Source organism: Maylandia zebra, linkage group LG19 (genome assembly GCF_041146795.1).
Source record: "Maylandia zebra isolate NMK-2024a linkage group LG19, Mzebra_GT3a, whole genome shotgun sequence".
NCBI lineage: Eukaryota > Metazoa > Chordata > Actinopteri > Cichliformes > Cichlidae > Maylandia > Maylandia zebra.
Window position 1 is genome coordinate 29,307,889 of NC_135185.1, and position 21,938 is coordinate 29,329,826.

At 40.7% G+C, this 21,938-nt stretch overlaps 1 protein-coding gene and 1 long non-coding RNA gene across 4 annotated transcripts; both read right to left on the minus strand.

Annotated features, from left to right (window-relative positions):
• Nucleotides 1–327: 327 nt before the first annotated feature.
• Nucleotides 328–2,706, minus strand: LOC143414165 (uncharacterized). The gene is made up of 3 exons (XR_013094694.1): nt 2,205–2,706; nt 1,656–1,730; nt 328–785 (listed from the first exon to the last, which is right to left on the minus strand). It is a non-coding gene; the product is annotated as an uncharacterized LOC143414165 (long non-coding RNA).
• Nucleotides 2,707–4,802: 2,096 nt separating this feature from the next.
• slc35f4 (solute carrier family 35 member F4) lies at nt 4,803–21,263 on the minus strand. Of its 3 annotated transcripts, none has more exons than XM_004540636.3 (7): nt 12,391–12,641; nt 8,081–8,381; nt 7,647–7,866; nt 7,429–7,554; nt 7,148–7,340; nt 6,382–6,471; nt 4,803–5,832 (listed from the first exon to the last, which is right to left on the minus strand). In XM_004540636.3, exons 1-7 carry the CDS (start codon nt 12,464–12,466, stop codon nt 5,591–5,593), a joined length of 1,248 nt encoding a protein of 415 aa, XP_004540693.2. In that variant the 5' UTR covers nt 12,467–12,641; the 3' UTR covers nt 4,803–5,590. The 3 variants fall into 3 exon arrangements, 2 of the variants coding, with proteins under 2 accessions (XP_004540693.2, XP_004540692.2); XM_004540635.2 differs by lacking the exon at nt 12,391–12,641 and adding an exon at nt 20,900–21,263 and having other exon boundaries at nt 4,805–5,832; XR_013094630.1 differs by lacking the exons at nt 4,803–5,832; nt 12,391–12,641 and adding an exon at nt 20,900–21,263 and having other exon boundaries at nt 6,388–6,602; nt 6,715–7,340.
• Between the last annotated feature and the right edge of the window lie 675 nt (nt 21,264–21,938).

Here is a 21,938-nt window from a genome sequence, read left to right on the forward strand (position 1 = left end):
TTTTAAATAACAGAATATATCTGCAGACTGAAAGGTTGTTGTTGTTTTTTCTTTTGCACTAACTTTTATCCCAAATGTCTAATAATGGACCAGAAACCTAAAAAGAAAAAAGTCGATTCAAACCTCTTTTAGCTAAATAGTTCATTTTTGGATGTTTGTTGTCAATATTGCAGGGAGGCTGAAGTCAATGTTCCAGCAGTTTTTCTCACGTCATCGCATTTCTTTCACCAATAGAGGGCGCCATAAACTCAGTCATGAAAGCCAGAACATGTAGTAGCTTCCAAACATCAAAAAGTTTCATCATATTGTTAATAAAAGTTGGTTCCAGAACACGCATGGCAACTTTGTTATCATTTCTGAAAACTGAAATTTGGTATGATAGCTTAAAGATCCCGCTTCTGCTTCTTATCCTGCCTATCTGACCGTTTCATCCTGTGACCTCTGTGCACTTTACTTCAGTTCTCTGCATCAGTTTCTCTTCAGTTGTCCAGTTTTCCATTTTGTTTTGCTGTTTTCAAAAACATCTGCCATCTCCAGTTTGTTGTGTGTTTTTTTTTTTCCTTTAGTCTGTGCTACATCATGAACTCTTTCTTCTTTGACTGTATGATCTAGCTTGCGTTGTAGCTGTTTTTCTGGACAGGTTACACTTCAAAACCAAAGGAAGGGAAAGATATTGGCTCCAGAAGGCAGCCGGGGTTCCCATTTCTTGTGGTCTCATTCCAAAAGATGTCTCTCTCAGTGGGTTCTCACGAGTTTCAGCTTCTGGATGCCTTCTGCATTTGGATCTCCATCGAAAAGGACAAATAAAAGAAGGCAAGTTAGGTTGGAATACACCGCATTCAAACAGAGTATGTATTAGATCAACAATTTCCAAGCCTGAGGTTAAATGTGTAGACTGTATCTTATGTCTTCTCTGCTGCCTGACATTTTAGAGGTGAGCTTGAGAGGCAGCTCTCTGAACCTCCAGAAACCTGCCCTAGAAAGGGTTAAATAAACTGGATATTGAAATCAACTAAGTTCATTTACTCCAGCACTGTAGTGAATTATAATTATGAGTTATTTGTACTTTACTGAAATATTTCTAGTTTGCTTTGCTGCATACTTCTGCTTCACTGCCAGGAAAATTCCTTTAATGTCTCTACTACTTATGTGCTATTAAATGCTCAGTATTTTCATATTGTCGTAAAGATATTTATAATTAAAGGAACTGACCCATCAGTTTTCATTGGAATTGGTGTTTTGTAGGTAATGGAAGAGTGGATGCTGGGTTTAAAGCCAAACACTCTAAAAAAAGAGAAAGAGTAACACAATTGTGGAGTCTATGCTTTTATTTGTTTCTGCAAGTTTGCATCTCCTGGTGGGAGCTTTTCTGTTCTCTGTAGCCTGAAAATAGATCCCGTTGAGGGCCAGTCATGGCTGTAGACCACCCCACTTTCCACTCTACTGGCACTTTAATCAGATCCACTGGGAGACAAGAGGAAGGGCTCAGACTCACAGCTGCCTCTCTCTCCCTCCTTTCCCATCCACCCCATTTTTTCTACCCTCTCCCACTCGCTCTTAAGCACCGCTGCAGACTGTTAGTAAAAATGTATGATTTAAATTATTGATGCTAAAGATGCACTTCACCTCTTCCATACTTTGTCAAGATGCTTTACCTGAATTACTTTGCTCGTGCCTTCTTGGCAGGTTGTAAAAAAACGGTGAATATCCCCATCTGTGAGGTCCCTGTCCTATAAAAAAACCATCAAAATTCCTTATTGGAATCGTTTGACATAGCATGAAGGTGACAGTGGGTTAGCAGTGATATTTTTATTTATTTTTATTTATTTTTTTATTACTTTGGCAATTTGATTGGCAGTGCTTGTGTGGCCAATTTTAAGGGCCAGCAGTTGCAGTGCCTGAGGAGAGATAATGACGGGATGTCTGGGTAATAATCACAACCAGTCAGAAACAATAATGAATGATGTCTCCCAGAGTCCCAGCGCAGATGTGAAATGTTTTAAAAATGAACCAGGCAGCACGACCAGTCTGTTTTAGTTAAATATATTAGGCAGCTAATTTTGCCAAGCTAACCCAAGGTCTTCTGGGTGGAGGAGAATGAATGATGCTTAAATTGCACACACAAACACAAAATCTGTAACACATAGTGATGAGTAACAAAACAAATAAATCATAACTGGGAATGAAATTTGGCGCAGACTGACCTGAAAGCAAAGAAAGAGTTATTTCCTGCTTCAGTGGAGGAAAGGTTGTGCTTTTCTCTCCCACAGATCCTGGTGGCAGCTCCACAGCGTGTGGCAGTGCAGGGACTGTCCATTGTGGTTTTGGCTTCTGAGTCTTTTCTTGCAAAATATTACATGGGGCCACTTTATGCAATCCTGGTCTGGAGTGTGTAGAGCCCATTGTCCTGCTGTCGGTCCAAGAAGCTGACACTTGCAAAATACTTCTCGGTCCAAGCTATTTATGTAAAGTTTAATGGTTACAATATCTGTCTTAAAGTTGGGTGTTACAAATGACCTCAGTCACATGATGGCTCTGTGAGCGTAGACCCACTTGTGCTAATATTTCTTTTCCTTTTTGCCCTGTCCTATAAAAATGTCAGTAACTTCACTTTTAAAGGAGTCTTTTAAATTTGCATCATTTGCTTCAGCTGCTTCCAAGCAAACCCAGTGGTCTTCACATCCTCAGCGGCTTTCAAACTTATGATTTGTCCTGGAGCGTTGTTGTGTGGCACCCAAGTAAAAATGTGGTTAAAAGAGTAGGTGTACACTCCATCCCAACCTGACTTTCACATTATAATGAGCTAGGTTTCTATGGCAACTCTCCCTACAGGTTACTTTGTAACTCATAAGTTAATGCTTGAAAGAGCCTGTTATTTTCCTGCACCCCCTTTGCTATCTGAAAGCCCAGAGGGAGCAGAGAGGGAAATTGTTTTCTGACTGAAAAATATGACTCCAGCAGAGCTCATAAAAGCACCGGGGTAGGAAAAAACTGTTACAGTCCTGGTTCCTATTACACTGCATACAGGAGTTGTTGTGCTTTTTTTTTCTGTGCTTGGTAATATTTGGAATTTTTTTAAAGACTGGTATTGTTTTTGTTATCATGCTAGCAGCATGGATCTAGGGATGGCAGTCCCAGTCTGTCAGTGTGTTGGTAAACTGCTTTCACCTGACTGAAATATTGTGTCAAACAACTACCCAGTGTGATTTTGCAAAGCCACTTGCGGTACCCAATTGCATGATTATAGCGCCACCTTGAGATGGATAGACGTTTAAATAAAAGGTATTGCTAAAATATCTTAGCAATCAATGACAGCAGGTGCCCGTGTCCCGTGGCTGCTAAACAAGCCCAAATCACCACCCCTCTACCACCGTGCTTGACAGCTGGTATGAGGTGTTTCAGCTGACATGCTGCATTTCTCTTTTGCCAAATGTGGCGCTGTCCATTATCACCGAACCCCTCCACTTTGGTCTGGTCTGTCCAAATTGTCCAGTTGTTCCAGAAGTCTTGTGGTTTGTTCAGATGTAACCTAAGCCATGCGACCAGGATTTCTCCTGGCAACCCTTCTAAACAAGCCATACTTGTTCAGCGTTTTTCTAACTGTACTGCAATGAACCTTAATATTTAACATGCTAATCGAGGCCTGTAAACTCTGAGGTGTAGCTCTTGTATCCTCGGACAATTGTCGAATTGTATTGATGCACGCCTGAATGCTCCATACAAGCAAAACTGCCAAAACTTGTGCTTTTATAGAGGTGCTCACACTTGCTGATGATCAAACAATCAAGTGCGTGTGAATAGCAGCACCTGACTGCTACTTACCCTCTTTATTTCAATACAGGCATTATGGGTGTTTTCACAGGACTGCATATAGTTGTACTTTTTTAAGCATGACTGTATGTATTTTACAAAATACTTTTTCTGCAGCTAAAGATTATAAAAGATCCCTCTGATTAATGTGTTTTATCAGTTTCTAGCTGGATACCAGTGACCATTATGAAAGTACAATTTGAACATTGCATTTTTTTCCTTTTGCTTCTTCGACATCATTTATTTTAATATGTTAAAATGCCACCACAGTCGTTTAGCTGAAACTGTCATCTCAGCAAATGCTTCATTAGAGGTTTCAACTCACTGACTGTGCTCCACCATAACAGCACTGTAGTGTGACTCTTGGGATTGTCTGTTTTTCAAATAGTCCTACTGATGATCTCAGTAGGACTATTTGAAAAACATGTTTCTCACCATGTTATGAGATATTAAAAAAAAATCACAGTGACAAGATCATAGCATATGGTCTGTAGGAAACCATGTCCCGTGAGCTTTGACCATTGTTAGACATTTTCACCATTAATTGTGTGTATCTGTGAAAAAGGAAAAATTACAGTTAACTGTCAGTTTTCTGTGTATTGTGTATTTGTGTGTGAGAAAGTGAAGAACAGCACGGAAAAGCATTGTAATTCTCAAAGAGAAGAATTCTGGAAAGTCATCACTGCTGAATCAGAGCAACACAGAGAATACTAATACTGAATGAATCACACTACTTAATTTTGCTAAAAATACTTGTCCATGAGCAGTTAATGGTCAAAGGGACAACAGTCTGCTTTAGTTCATTCTGATAGGTGTGTTTCCATCTTTATAGCTAGCTTGACTAATATTATATATTCAGTAAATAATTTGTAATGGCAGAGAAGATTCGATTAAATAAAAAAATGTTTTAATATTACTCTGCTGATAATGTGATTCAGGGTGCAGAGTCATTTGCTTTTTTTATTTTTATTTTTTTTTACATTTATTTGTGTCAAATAAATATACAGTCAGTTTATCAGTTCTAAAATATTAGTCTAATATTAATACCAAAAATGTGACCTCATGTCAGAGCTTTACTTAGAAACAGTGGAGCCGTTGCTTTGGTCTTTGGGATGTGAAGTTTTTCCAGCACCATTATCTGTATATAAATGTATACGAATGCTTTTCAGTTATCCAGGCAATAAAGTTCTGAAGCTAGAAGTTTTTCCAAAAATATTAGAAATACATACATGTGATTCTCAGTTAGATGCAGCTTTTTTGTGGGTTTTAAGACTTTTATTACAAAATCAAAAGATCCTGTACATTAAGCATAGTATAATCATCATTCTTCTATATAACGCTATTCAGTAAGATTTAAAATTATTACTCTTATTGATACAGATCTAAATAAATATCATAAATATGTGTAAGACTGAGCCAAACTGGCCCCGCTGATAGTTATATTCACAGAATACAGTCTGCAGAGCATCTCAAGGGGAGCCAGTCAGCTCTTGGTTTGGGTGCGTGCGAGGGATGGAGCGCGGCAAGTATGTCAAGAAAGTAAATAACACTTTCAGCTCTTTCAAGTTGCATGATCCATAAATGTTTTCAGTTTCCCCTGTTGTTGTGAAGTGATAGAAACAGTGCGTCTCCAGAGTGAAGTTTGAAGTTCAAGACGTTACTGCCTCACTTCCTGATAGATGAGTCCACATGGACTGAGCGTCCCACCACACCTCCAGTGTGGGCTCTGGAGAAATGTGGAGTTTCCAGACTGGTTAACAGAGGTTACTATCAGAGCATGTCATGCCAAGGGAATGGAGACAGTGCCATTTGCGCGACTGCGGCTTCGAGTGTGGGTGCTGGAGTCTGTGAGCTCCTCGCCGTGGTCCTCTGACTTTTTGTCCGCAATGGTGGCCAAGAAACGCAGAGTGACTGAGTCCCATTCCTCTGGTAGCAGCATGAGCAGGAAGCCCAGGCAGATGATGCAGGTGGCAGCCAGTCGCACCACACTGAAGATCACCTCATGTTTCAAAAGATCTACAGCTAGAGTGAGAGGGGAATAAATATGGGTGGGAACAAAAGAGGGAGCCAGAGAGCAGGATGGGGATAGAGAGTGTGAAGGATGAGAGAGAAACACAATCAAATCGAGATTAATTACATAAAGTAAGATAAACCACAGGACAGTGCGGCTGTAGGGGGATTAGTGTAACAAATGCAGCTTATAATCAGCACAAGCAATCCACTTTATCCTCTGTGTCTTTGTGGTCTGGAGCCCTGGGACAGGTTCCCGTAACCCACTGACCTTCATACAGACCATTAAGGAAAAGAACTCGTCTGCAGGCATTTGTGTTGCCTTGGGAATCTGATCCTCCCTTAGCAAGAGGATGGTTGCAGGATCTGTCGAGGCACACTGATGATTGGGTTTCCGGGACAAAAGAGGCAGACTTGCTGTGTAATCTGTTTGCTACAGTGGCCCTAAATGCTGACCTCTCAATACAGCGCCACAGTATGTGTGGCCGTTTACTCCATTTTTTACAATCATATTATTTTACATCAAAATGATCAGTGAATGGCAGATAATAGAAACCTTACCTGCATTTCCCGGCACACTGAGCAGTGTCCCTATAGAGATCAGAATGGGGTAAGTCAGTACCACACCAACATGGACCAGGATGTTGAACACTGCAAAAGAAACAGAAGACAGAAGAAACAGAAGACTCTGTGAAGGTTCTCAGTCATCCAGGTCATCGTTGTCTAAGGAGCTTGGAAAGAAAAGCGTCTGGACTTCTTTAAGTTGCTTGAAGACGTTTCACCTCTCATCCGAGAAGCTTCTTCAGTTCTAAGAGTCAAATGGTGGGCATAAATCTGGGACTGTCCACCACTGACTCTAAGAACCGAAGAAGCTTCTCGGATGAGAGGTGAAACGTCTCATCTGGGAACCCATTAGCTTAGTTATCTGACCTAGCCACTGGGGATGGCGGCCAATATTTTGTAGCTTATGGTCTTGCCAGGTTATCTGGAAAGTGGATAATGGAACACTTCCTTCCACTCACCATTATTTATGAATACACATATATTTCAAAAAGCGAATAAAAAGCTAAATTGTTGTCAGTCGATAGCTAACGTTCCATTACTGGGGCTAAAAGCAGACAACAAACGGAAAGTGGAAAATTTCCGATACTTAAAATAATGCCCTTTGCCTACAGATCCTGTATTCAGACAATATAAACATCATATCCACCGAGTGACTGATGGTAACTATAAGAAATGAATCCCTATAGTTATACTAAAAGCCTTAAAATGATCCAAAATGGTTTGTACATGTGGATGAAACCATCCGGTGTATATGCACTCTCACCCAGCCACAGTCCTGCCAGTCCACACATGTATCCCCACGGCAGTGAGGAGAGTGAGCCCCAGTGCTCTACCCTGGTGAAATACAGGATGAGGGGCACACAGGAGATGAAGATGAGGTTGAAAAAGCCCATGGTGGAAAGAAAATGAGCCACTTCTCCAAGGTTGGCGCTGCCTAGGAACATCTTGAACAGCACCTGGATGGTGAGAAAACAAAGAGTTGACACGATGCAATCAAAAATCAAGCATAGCTCAGACTGGAACGGGCTTATGAGGAAGCCTGACCTTATAAAGAGCTGAAGTTGAGGCTGAGCCCACAGCCAATGCCACACCCACAAAGGAATCACCGTGGAAACCGTCAGCATAAGCCATCATGACAATACCTGTGATGGCCATTATGGCAGCCACAATCTGCACATAGACACATAGATGACACATTTTGAAGTAGTAAAAGCTTGTGTTAAACAGGTAATAAACAATCTCCTTCTTGTTTTCATACAGACCCGAACACCCATGAACCGGTCCTTGAGGACAATCCATGAGAGGAGAAAAACAAAAGCTTTGTGGCAACAGTAGAGGGCAGAGACATCAGTGGCGGTCAATTTCTTCAAGGCTAAGAGGTACAGGTAGTTGGTCAGTGTCCACAGGATTGAGAAGGGTGCTGTCCTCTTTACAAAAAGCTTGAGAGTCATTCCATCCTCCCCAAAGAGCTTGCTGCACTCCCTGTTAGAGAAAAACACCAGTAAAGTCTTCTGAATGGAAATGCTTCATTGTTTGGAAGACTGTGTTTAGAGAATGGACATGATGGTTGTTTGGCTCTCACAGGCTTGAGGGTGGTTTAATACTGGTTCCAACTCACCAGAGGTAAAATGATAATAGATCGGAACCTCCTCAGATATCACACTTGGCTTCTTAAAACTTCTTAAATGAGGTTTACCTGAATTTCTGGATGGGGGTCTGCTTCTCCCGTGTGGTGACGACATGTCCCGAGTAGTAGATGGGGAAGATGAGGATGTTCCAGTTGCTGCTGAACCAGGAGATGAAGAAGGGACAGGAGAATGACTGGAAGGTCAGCTTCACCACCTGAGTGGTACCCACCCAGGAGGAGGAAACACACAGCACCATCAGCAAACCACCCAGCACCTTCAGAGCCGCGTTGGCGCACGTATGGAAGGACTGGCTCTCCATACTGGTCTCACTTCCTGGTGTCTCTGCGTGAGATTCCGAGCCATCCTCTCCTGATGAGAGTCAAGAAGGGGGGAGAAAAATTAAAGGAAATCCACAGCTAGCATCAGATTTCATCTGAATAATTTTGATTAGTATAATGAGTTTAAACTTAACAACTTTTGTATTTTTTGCACCACTATATATAGACTTCAGTGCTGCCTGCATTGTGGCTTCCTGTCTGGGTTCCAGCACATGAGCTTCATCGATCAGTCGTCCTTAGTGATCACTGCCTCAGTTTGCCTTTCTTGCTGTGGTGGCACAATTGAGGCTCCGTTTAAAATGCATCGGGTTAACACGGTGCACGCTGCACATGCCATAAATAGCTTGGTTGCCTCATGATGCAGCATGTACTGTACTCCCTTTGTAGCCAGATGTGCACAGAAACCGGATGCCCAGAGAGCAAAAGTAAACCTAACCACATGACAGTCAACATGAAAGTCAGGCCAACCTTGGTGCTCATGGGACACTGTTCTTGTATCGCTGCTGTGAAAAGGAATTTACTGGAACTTTACTGGAACATCCAAATTGCAAAGGTTAAATGATACGTATGTCCCAGTGCCTTTATGGACGATCAGAGAAAGCAAAGTGGGATGTGTGTGAGCTCAGATCTGTTCTTTACCTCTCAACAGTGTGATCAATTTACACCAGGGCAGGAATAAAAGATGACATGTGCTGGCTGTTTGCTAGCTCAGCACCTAAAGCTCTGCCATTTCCGCCACAGACACCAGAGCCCTGCAAACACACTAGAACGTGTAGCAGTAGTAGCTCTCCTCTTCACAACACAGGGGTGCTCATTATTGCATGCGATAGTCTTCTGTTTGTTATCTGCAAAAAGACCTCAGCAGGATGTCAAGCAATGGGAGCACAAGTCAGTGACGTGTACTGGAAATGGATTGTACCAACAAGTGCAGTAAATAATCATTTCTTACATCAAAAGAAGCTGTAACACAGTGTGTGAAGAGCAAACTCTTTGATCAAACAGCCATTTTATCAGTAGGACAGCTGGTAGAAGTTTAGTTTTTGTAAAGTTCCTTATGTGATCAGATGCCAGTATGTGTTTTAAAATCCATTCCTTCTTTTTACAGGATGCAAACAGAGGAAAACGTCACCAAACTTTGAAAGTAAGTTGATGAGTAACTTCATAAAACAATCAAAAGTCTTGCCAAACGTGGTATATATCCTTTATAAGTGCATGAGATCATCGCCGGCACTCAGTGGCTGAAAAACTGCCCAAGAGATTATAAAATTGCAGATTGGACACAGTCATTACTGGCAGCCGTCTTCAATCAGTTCAAGGATAGAAGTAAAAAAAATAAGAACATAAAAATGCTCCTTTGCAATTAAAAGTCCTGCATTTAAGATCGTATCAGTGTATTATCCTCTACATGTACTTAGCATCACATGAAAGGAGGCACTCTGAAGAAAATTGGTTTCCCTAAACTGAGTATCAGTATCAACTTTTGCATTAGTGATACATCAGTGCATTTTAACTTAACTTTATATGCATTATACTTTGTGTTCCTTTAAAGATTTTAGTTCACTGCAGAAAAAGATGCTAAATGGGGTTAGAAAGAAGAAAAAAACATGTTTTTCAATGCTCAGTACACTAAAACACAAAGTAATGATTTAAAGTAAAATGTAACTATAATAAATAAAAGAAAAATATATGCTAGTCAAATTTCATTTGACCTGGTTCCATTAAATTTAACATTTCAAATTGTAAAATTTAGATATAATCAAATTAATTAAAGTCAGAATTAGGGAACAAATATTTTTTTTGAGTGTAGTAGTCTCTAGGCAGGCTAGCTGTGCTTTAGGGTACAGGTAATGGGGAAGTTAACAAATATATATTTTTTATAGTAATACAGTTTTATTCCAGTCTGGGCCTCAAACAATTATTTAGATGAAACCAAATGAGTGTTTTAAAAGAAAAAAAGCATTCCTCATTATAGACAAATAACTTGTTTTTCAACTGCAAAGCACCAGTGAGCTTTCTAGTTAATGTATTGGTGTAAAAAAACAAACAAAAAAACTGTGGAATGAGGCATATTACAAATTTAGCATAAAATGGAAACACCCGAGTAAAGTAGCTCCAATAAAGCTCACGTGAATGTATTTTCCAACACTGCATTGCTGCAGCACTGACCATCTGTCCACGGTGCAGAGTGGAAAATTCTTCAATGACCACTTACACTTTGAAGGCTTTTACGAGCCTTCAAAGTGCAAAAGAAAAATATTATTTAGCACCCAACAATTCAAAAGTAATAATGAGTTCAACCCCCACCACAAAAAACGCTCGCGGGAGAACAGCACTTAAACTGTTTCTATTCAGGGGATGTGTTAAAGGCAAAAAGCTCACCTTCGATACAGTTTCTGCAGGATCATCGAGGGATTTCATTTAATTGCATTCTGTCACAGCAAGGGTTCTTAATCAAACTAATGAACCTGGTGGTTGCTAAGTGGAAAAAACTGAGATCCGATATTTCTGCAATAGAGAAGCAGCTCTTTTATTTATTTTAATTTTTTTTTTTTTTTTTTTACTTTAGGTCTGTTTTTCTTCATCCACACAGCAGGATGGTTTGTGTTTCACAGCACCGACAAAACCTAAAGCTTTTAGTGTCAGATGCAAGCTTTTCTGTCCTGAGGTAAAAGCCACAACAGGCTCATCTGATGCCAAGACGCAGTAATATTATAACTCTACTATTCCCCTGTCTCATAAAAGTTGCTCCCATTGCCAAAATTGTATTCTCATAGCAGACAGTATTATTGCTGACAAATATTGGTGGTAAAATTTTGCAAAGGAAACAATAATCTCTGCTAAACACAGGCTGACAACACAGTACTGCAGGAGTGAAGGTAAATTCAGTCCAACTCAGGGCAAGTTTTATGAAAAGCTCAAATTTAAGGTTAGTAGTGTTAAGGTATCTGTATGTCCATGATGAATAATTAGTTACTTAGCGCTGGGGTGGTTTTTTTTTTTTTTTTTTAAGTGAGTGATGATCAGTTTTGGTGCTTTGGTAGGTAAAATGTGATTGGATAAAAGAATGAATACATGCACAAATATTAAAATCTACAAGTCAGGATAAAATGAACAGTGTGTTAAATGTAACCCAAGAAAAGCTAATTTCCTCATGTCAAAGAAGCATCCACTGCAGTGATACTCGGGATAAAAAAGTGTAATATTTTGAGGTTTTTTATAGTTTTATAGGTTAAATGCACAGTAGCTTATATCGGTTCAGACATGGAGTCAGAGTATTTGGAAGTGCTAGAACACTTCATTGCAGAAAACCCAGTGCTGCATAGCATCAGTCACCACCGGCACCCATTTATCCATTCATCGTGATGCAGTATTCTTCTGGAACCTCACATTTTAATCCATTTTCTCCTTTATCGCCACCACTAATGTTGCACGGCAGTGATTGATGGAGGCCCGTTGAATCCAATAAGAGGCTCATAGTCTTGTCTGCAGTTTTTAGCCAGCTTAGCTCAGGTCAAAACGCATTAAGTCTTTATCCAAATTAGGCCTGAAGATGAGACATGGATATCATGATGCTGATGAAAAGTTGATTAGTGGCATCACAGTAATCTCTATTAACAGAGTTAAAGGTGGGGGGCTAAAATGTTTAATCAGATGAGGGGGAACAACAACAGGCTTTACACACTCCATTACCATTACACTGCTACCAGGAGGCTGAAATAATAGAAAACATTTTTTTTACAGTATTCAAATTCAAACAGTTTTTAGATCCAAAGGCTGCTCTCATGTAAATGGAGCAGGATATAATTTGGAAACGTCCATATTTATTAAAATCTCAATATTTCCTATGAAGACTTATAGACTCTACATGGCACTTTGGTGTATTTGATGCCTTGTAGGAAACAAAATGTCACTCGTGACCCTGAAAATAAAAGTTAAGTACTTTGTCGTATCTTATTTTTCTATTTACACACACAATGCATACAGTATACTCCAGTACAGTATAAATGGCATCTTGTGTCTCTTTGGAGCTTTCAGTTTACCTTCAGAGTTAGGGCAGGTCAGGACCTGAGTGCTGTATGAGCTGAGAGGAGCCACTCGGGCTGAGTGCTTCTTCATCCTCCACTGGGGGCACCACACACTGTCCTCCCCTGGAAGTAGTGTGTATTTGAGTTTAGAAGTGTTGCTTGGCTGCTGCTGCAAGCTCAGCAGCTCCTTCAGCTCGCTCCGTGCATCCTCAGACTCCCGACTCCTCCGCTTTTTCTTCACACTCTTGACTGCCTCCTCCTCCTCTTCCTAGGTCTCTGTCAAATCTTTAGTCTCCTTCCAGGACTCAAGTCCTGACTCTCTGTTCCTCTCTAGCCCAGCACGTCTGTATAGTGCCACAGCTCAGTGGTGATAGCGAAGTGGAAGTGTAGCGAAGTGGAGACCCTACAGTTGCTCTATCATGCCGTGATCCAGCTCTGCCAGTGTCTCCAAGGGAGACTGAGCTTCAAGTGTGTGTGGCATGGTGCAATCACTCCCCTCATCTCTTTCTATCCTCCCCCTCCTCTTTTCGTGTCTGTCTCACTCACTTTTCCCTCCTCTTCCTTTGCTCCGCAAATCAGCAGCTTTGTTTGGAAGGTAACCAAGCAGCTCAGGCAAATTTATGCTGTGCTAGCTGTGCCCCCTCTTTTCCTCCTCCCCTCTCTTTTTTACCTGACAAGGCTCTCCTTACTTTTTCCATCTCTCTCTCTCTTTAATCTCCCCCCCTGTACAAACTCTTGCCCTCTGTCCTGCAATGCCTCTCTCTTTCCTTGGCACCTCTCCTGCTCTTGACTACCCCTTGAGAGTCATATTATTAGTAGAGCTCTCTCCGTCTTGTTGCCTCAAACCCTGACACATTAGTCAATTGAACGACGATATGAAAAAGGCAAAAACCATGTGCATACTACAAAAGAATACATGACAATCCCAGGCATTTAAATCCTGTTGTGCACAGAGGTCATCTTAGTTCTCTCAGAGGGAAAATAGGCCTTTTTACTCACATAATCCATACTCCACTACTATATGTTTGCATTTTATTATTGCACGGTACTCACGCGTTATTTCCATATTCTACAATCTGAATCTGAGTTATTTAAAGCAGAATACATTACGAGTTAGTAAAACAATCACTTACAGTGTTCTGTATCTGTTTACTTAAATGAAGAATCACACTGGTTATCTGTTGCTGACTTGGATGGAAGTCAAGAGCTCCCCTGTTATTCTTATAATTTCATGCACGTAAGAAATCAGGTTAAGCAAAGCAGAGGTACTTCCCCTCTGTGTCGTTCCATTGTACCAAATTTACTTGAAGGCAGAAGGTAAGAAAAGACTCTACATAACACATAGATCACCAAGATACGGTGGGCCGGAGAGGTCAAACGCATTACAACGTAAGAAAAGGCCAGCAAGTACAGAAACTCTACAAAAACACACAAAACAAGTTGAAGAAAACAAAGGAGAAATGGAAAAGAAAATGTACGAATCACAACAGAAGTGTGTTTTGTGTATTATATGAATCACATTTTTCTCCCTTACAACACAAATGAATCCACAGCGTCTTTTAAGTGCGTCTCAGTGCGATCCTTTCCGTGTTTTGGTTTCTGTCACTTCAGAAGCTTCTCAGTTTGTATTATGTTTGACCTCTCAGGGCCACCTTACCAAGAAAATGAAAACACTTTCCTACAAGTCAGTCCTAATTTTAAAAATTCAACAAATGTCCATTTATGATAAATCACTGTAGTGTGGTTCTTAAAAAAAAATCCATAATCACTGTAAGCACTTTTGATAAGAATTTCTTTATTTATGCAGAAATTTCTGTGGATGTTAGCTGTTTATTTATTTATTATATGCTGGTACTTTAACGAAGGATTTTAATATTTCATCCGTCACTGCTGCACAGTCAAGGGAAACCCTCATCAGCAGCTATGTTGATGATCGGAATAGCGTTTGTGAGTCAGGCTCAGGATTATAGTTGGTCAGGAGTTTCCATTTCAAGGAAAGCCATGCAGTTATTCAATCTGATGCTGTGGTTTATCTACCTGAAGATTTAATGGACCTAAATATCACTCTGGCCTCTACGTCAACAACATATCAGTGCCAAAGTATATGCGGTCAGACACATGAGGCGATGCAGCCAGTAATAAATATTACTATGAAATCTTACAGTAAAATCTGAATTGGAGAAGCAAGACCAGGAGCAATGTGACCTGAGAAACAGGAAACAGGGGAACCACTCAGTACAGTAACTGCAATGTGATTTTTGCCTAAGTTGGCTGGCTGTGAATACTGAAAGCTATTTGCAGCATGTCTGCTCCAGGATTTCTGTTAACGTCTGCCTCCCGTTTCAAATGCTGATCAGCCAAAGATCTGGCAAAGCTACAAAGGGCATAACAGATCAGAGTATTTGTTGTGCATTCTTCAGGCTGCGAGAGAATAGAAAACAGCACAGTTATTGTTTGGCTGTTTCTTGCAAGTGACAAAAAGACACTGAAAATTTGGGGCCACATTCCAGTAACATTATGGTAATTCATCTGTTAGAGTTCAACACTTTGAAAAAAGCACTTCTCTACTTTCAGTTTTAGGATGACGTTGTGATGCAGGCACATTTATTCCCTGGGGTCACCCAGTTACAGAATGAGTGTAACAAGAATACTAATGCTTTAAATTATGCAACCAGAATCAGCATTGTTTTAAAATGTTTGCACATTTAATGTGTGACAAGCAGGACTGAATACGTAATCCAGGGACAAGCTGGAGGGTTAAATGTAAAAATAGACCTGCTGATGAGAGGAGCCAACACCTAGACACTGAGGGGACAGAGGAGCGACCCAGTCAGCAAATCCTGGGATTCGAATCAGTATCGGATTAAGAGAAATACCTCTTGTCACAGTTCAATCTCAAATATTGGACTAACAACTCTAAGTTTTAAGAAGATTATTGCTTTCTCTATCCTGCGTTACTATACTGTTCGGCCTACATCTAACTTTGGATGCTTTCTTTTTTGTTACTGCTGAGAGGAAAGTTACTGATCATTCATTCCCATCAGACCTTTACAACATATCTGCATTTTATTCTACAATTCAAGCAAACCATACATGAACTTCAATCATTCAATAACTCTCTAACTAAGAAAGAAAGACAGAAAAAATTCTAATAATAATCCCTTTTTAGAGTAGCTAATAAAATGGAAAGTGTGTCTATATAACAAAATGGTCTGCAAGCATAACTGATCAAAGCACAGTATACCACAGCATCCTCCCTCTTTACCTCCATAGCAACACAGTCTCCTGTGCACACTGACGCACTCGACCCATTCAAGCTCTTTTGTCATTCAGATTAACTAATGCTCGACAGTTTGCAGTAGACGGGTCTTTGTCTTTAGCACCTCTCTGTTACTCATCACATCTCAACAAGGTCCGGGAGCAAAGACGACGAGCACAGGGCGCTAATTTTAGCTGAAAAGCCTTTGAACAAATTTCAGGTGTGTATCCAGACACGGTACCTCAACAACTCAACCCAAGGTACTGAGAACATTTGAAGATGAGGACATCTAGTGGTAAATATGATTGGCTGCATTACAGGTGGGACAGGAACACGGGGAAAAAAACTCTTAAAGAGACAATTTTCTCCAAGCCTTAAAGGGTTGAGTCACTCACATTTCTGCACTACGCAGTCAAAGTTATGGTGATTTTTTTATATTAAAACAATAACAAAGTACATTTTAAAATATCAACATCAGTGTGTGTTAAACTAGGCCCAGTTAGCATTCACAATTAATAGGATTTGTCCTTCTGAGCCAACTGAACAAAGTGGTAAAAAAATGGTAAATGGCCTGTATTTGTATAGCGCTTTACTTAGTCCCTGTGGACCCCAAAGCGTCAAAGCAAGGATATGGCTATTACTGTGAGTTTAGTGGGTTCAGTCTGTTACTGTGGGAACTATTTATTTTTTGTCTACACAGACCTACACTCAATTGGTTTGGTTTTGTTCGTTTTTTGTTGGGGTCTTTTTGCTTTGTTTTATTATATTTTGTTGTTCTCATTTCATGTAGACATTGAAAACCTACACGAGTGTTAATGTTCTTCTATGTTAAGCAAGTTGAGCTTGTTTGTAAGTAAATGTCACCCCCCTCCCACACACACACACACACATACACACACACACACACACACACACACACACACACACACACACACACACACACACACACACACACACACAAAACAGACACCCAGACCCATGCTGCTTTCTTCTTTTGTTTGTGCTCTATCACTAAATCCAATAACCAAGTAAAATGCACCGACATCCCATACCTGTGGTGTATGGCCATTTGACTGTGGAAACTTTGGGTACGCCTGATTAATAACACCCCAGATACTGACTTTACTAAGTAGATCAGTTTGGGAATTTAATAACACTTTAATAAAATATGGCTTGGTCATTATTTCTGGGGTTTGTTTTGTTGGTCCAGTTCACAAACAAATAATCCCACTGACTTTTTAAAAATGATGGAAACATTTTTACAAAGATTTATTGATGTGATTAGATTTACAGACCACAAGAGGGCAATGTTTGGCTGCAGCTCATACCTCAGTGTAGCAGCAATGCACGCACACACACATACTCTCTTCCCATATTATGTAATGTTACTTTGCATGACAGCAGTTGGCTGTAATGTATATGCTCCTTTATTTCTTACTGATCACTCAAAGGGCTTTTACACTACAGCCATTAACCCGCTCACACAGTGACAGACGCATCCAGAGCAGCTGGGGTTCAAGAGTCTTTGTGGGCGATAATCTCTGCAATAGCCCCAAGATACTTGCAAAACAAAGTTCCTAACCATAAATTGCTGAGGTGAGCTAAAAAAAAATCTTTCTTTTTTTTTTCTTCAATTTTATCACCTGAAATGGGCTGCAATACTACAACATCGAGTGTACAGTCGCACAAGAATAGGTCAGCACTTCTGTAACTCTCATGGAGAAATATTGCACCCATTACTCCCAGGTTAGTTCTGTGCTTTTGCAGGAGCATTGAGGACTAACAGCACTCCAGGAGTCATTCAGGCAAAGCTCATATCCCATTCGTTGGCCTGGCTATAAATAGCACAGAGTGAGCAGGCATGGGAACGGGACGGTCCAAAATAAGTATGTGCACATACAGAATGTTTGAGGAAGAAAAGGGATATTCATCTAGTGTGAACACTGTCTGATTTTAAAGCACACTCACAGGCATGTATAGATTCACAATCATCATCTGTCTTCTTTCCTTATGTTTCTAGACTTTGTCTGTGGACAGAAGTAGACATAAAAACACACTGCTCTGTGATAAATGGTTGCCTTTCCTGCCCTTCCTCCATATAATTTCCTTCTGAGTGCTCAGGTGTGCCCCTGCTTTACTGTGACGCCTGCAGTGAAAAAGATATAGGTCCAGTACTGAGTGGGACTTCAACTACAAGTACCTGCAATTTCTCTTGCACTGTACCTATTTACCCAGCGGGGAGCGCACACGCACTACACACTTTTTCTAAATTACCACCTCAAAAAAGACACCCAGCAAATTACAGCAATGTTTTCCAGGAGGTGCTGGGGAAGCATTTGCCTCACACACCATTGTTCTGTTAGAATTTACTTTCCTTTTATTTTCTCATTAAAAAATTGATTCCGTTACAGCTTCTCACTGGAGCACGCGTTCATAGCTGTGCAACCATGTAAGTAGCGGATCAAGAGATGTTGCACCTTGCTTGTTTAGAAAAGCATTTACTTTTTCCCTCTCAGATTCTGTCACTGCATGCAGCCATTGTGTCATGACTGTACTGTATGCATTAGAGTCCAGACCTTGTCTCCAAATGTGGTCCACAATTCCCCTCAGAGGCATCTTCTAATTCAACACAGATGGCAAGTGGCAATACGAACAAACTGGCAACAAGATCTTACTAAATATATCATTACGCCATAGGCTTGGCAGGACAGGCCTTCTGTTCTATTTAGGTGCTCCTTTGTCTTGTCCTTTATGGAAAATGATACTCACCAGCTTGAGGGACATGTGATTCAAAGTGTAAACAAACCACAGTACTTGAGTGCAATGCTTTCAGGCAGCAAGACGCAGCAAAGAAAGAGAAGAAGAATTAGCAGGATGATGATGTGCAAATAAAATTTTGTCAGATTAGCAGCTACGTGTTTAAGAGCTGTAAACACAGGAAAAACACTGACAAGCTGCACTGGAGAGCACCTTGTGTGGACTTTCATTCATTTGATTGATAGATGGAAAAAAAACAGGGGAAACGGATTTATCTAAAAAATGGGAAATGTCTTTCAGGTCAAAAAAAACCTTCTGACTGATCTTTTATAACCTTGGTACGGCTCTTGTAATCCACACCTGCTCCCTATATTTCAAATAATATCACAGACAGCACCCCATCTTTCATTTTCACAAGTACAGAATATTATAGACGATAGAATAACAGACTCAAGGCTGCAAAAACTGGAAACCAGAGCCTCACCAGATACTGATCTTCATTATTGTTTAATTTGATGATTATTTTTTGTTTTTCTTTTTTTCTTCTTCTTTTTTTTTTGCAGAAATAGATGATGAATAATTTAGCCTGTGTTGTCAGAAAATAATGAAAATGCCTACTGTTCTTCATGTTGGCATTTTTATTTAAAAATAGCTAAAACAATCTTTCAATAATCAGAAAAAAAAACTCTTTTTACTGGCCAATCAGTAATCAGCAACAGCACCTTATCATCTCAGCCTTCTGCGATATACATCGGAATATTTGCACTATTTAAAAACTAGAAGTAAATATCAATGATGCCAGTGCTACTTCAAGCTTCTAAAATACAAAATACTTTATTTATTAGAGCCAGTCATTCAGGACTGGTTACATAACTCTGGTGCTGTATCAGAAGCCTCTGAACTGTTCAATCTGTCTTCAATTGAAAGTTTGGACTGCTCCTGATTAATCAGGTGTTCTTTCAATAGATTAATCCAGACAAGTAGACACATTCTCAAGTAAAATGTGTGATTGCGTTCATGGTTAATCTACTGCAACTGACACCCCTGATAAACAGGAGGCGGTTAATGAAAGACAGGCTCATTTCGCTTTTTCTTTCCGCAGCCTCTATCTAAAAAGCCATTGAGATGCTCCGAGCTGATCTGAAAGAGCCTCAGCTGGAACTGTTCTCGATTGAATGAGACCCTATCAGCATGGCGGTATTTCCTTTGAGATTTCAAATAGATTTGTCACCGTATATCACAGAGCAGGGAAGCCATAACATTGAGAGCACATCGTTTTCCTGCATGTGTATTTAAGTCAGGAATTTATGTTTGAACTTTTATGTAGCAGCCAGAGGGAGATGTTAGGGAGCCGCTGTTGCGTGCCCAATTTAATTGAGGTTAAGGGTCTCAGCATCTGAATGTCAAGACACTCACATGATGACCAGCTGCATTTTGGGGAATTTGTTTAACGGGAAAAAAATCCCTTTAAAAGAGAAACGACATAAAATCGTAGTGGTTAGGCCAATTATGCAACACAAAGGTGAATCTGTGCCTGTGCTTTAGGCCTTGTCAAATCCTCCTCCTCTCACCTCACTTCATTACTATAGAGCCATTTATGATAGCACTGATTGGCTTTTCAAAGAGCTTAGTGCTTTTCTCCCCACTTTTCTCTCTCATAATCCCGCTGCCAATGGCAACACTCGAACAAAACCGGAGGGCAAGTTTTCTAAAGATCATCCCTGAACAAAGTGCACCATCAGCTCTCTTCTCCAATCACAGCCATTGTCTCAATGTCAGCAAATTCAGAGCAATGCCTGACACAAATCAAAACCTCTTTGACAAGAAGAAAATTATAGAGAAGCTTAGCTAACACATACACGCACTGCTGTATTTGAAGCATGCCAGGAGATAGCTGGTAATATTCCCATCCATCACAGGAGAAGCTGTGAGATTTTGAATAAACAATTGATTGGGAGTGACTGTTCACAGCCTTCGCCAATGTGGGGAATGTGAGCGCTCGATAGCTGGCAACCTTAGAGTACAGTTCAAGCAGTCACTTAACTGCATGGCTCTTTGCTGTGTAACTGCATTGTCTCGCAGCGCTACATTTGGTTCGTATGCCTCTCTCTGCCCCCTTACCCCCACCTCCCCCTCACTAACAGAGATGGACGGGCCAGCTCATCACCCACCCTCCAGCTGACAGTGGCAGAGATGGACACTCTGCTGCTCCTTAACAGCCACAATTAAAATCCAGTTTTCATTAACCAATTTTGCACAAGGCCTAATTAGAATTTAAAAGATTTGGCAATTGTACACTGTTTCTTCCAAACACCGAATTACAAGCATTTTTGCTTTTGGCAGCTATAACATGCTTTGATAGGCAGCACCGTTTTCCCACAGTCTTTAATTTACGCAGTATCACACTTGCCTAATAAATGCGTGAACCTGTCACATCAACAAATGACTACACCAGACTACTTTCTTTTTCTTTTTTTTCTTTTTCTTTTTTGGCATCTTTTCACTCACTTCTATGACTGGAGTATCCCGGGTTGTAGCCGTAGTAGCCGGTGATCCTCAGAATCCGGTCCTCAATGTCGTGCAGTCCGTTGGCTGTCGCTTTGGGGCTGCTGTCCGTGAAGACAGCGCAGCTGCCACCGGTCGGCGTCGACTTGCCCGGCAAGTGTGTGCTCTTCAGGGGCTCCAGCCGAATACAAGGCTGGTCTCCACTCTCAAAAACAGTCTCGGTGCTCATCATTGTAGGTCTGAGCGGGAGGAGATGATATGAGACCGGGGACGAGCCTTGATAACCATGCGAGAGACCTCCGGGGCTGCATCAACAATTAGCAGCATGAGGAAGGCATCCAGACCCACATCCACATTCCTTCAGTGATGCTCTCGGACGCAGAGCAAGGTTATCAAACTCAAGCAGCCTGGCAGCCGTGAAACACCAGGGGGCGTGTCACTACTATCACATGCGTTTTTATGCGTGTTTAATAAAACAAGAGACGGCAAACTTGGCTGCGATCAGCGATGAAGAGCAGAGTCCGCTTATAGCAGTATCTATAAAATGAAATAAAAAAGCAACGTGGTTAAAATAATCAGTAAAACGAGTTTTCAGTAATTAGTTACTCTAATGCGTTTTTTTTATTTCATGATATCTCTATAATATACCGTATTGCATCGGTCATTTCAGTTTAATGAAACAGCTAAATTGTATTTTTCAATTATTTGGGGGTAGTGGATCTTTTGACTTCCCCTTGGTATCGCTGTTATATTTCAGTTGATGGCTGGCATGCGCTTTTGTTTCCTTCTCTTCTCCTTCGTCTCTTTATCGAGTTCTACTGAAGAAAGAAGGGGCTTTATTTTAGGAATATAAAAAATCAATCGGTCTACAGCTGGGTGCCGGGGGACACATCAGACAGAAACTGATTAAATAAATCGTAACTTCTCGTTTAACCCAACACAAAAATATCTTTTAAAAGACCACAAGCAGTTTATTTTTGACGCTCTATTTTCAGCACGTATTCACTACCCCCTCTGGCTCTCTGTTATTTGTGGACTAATC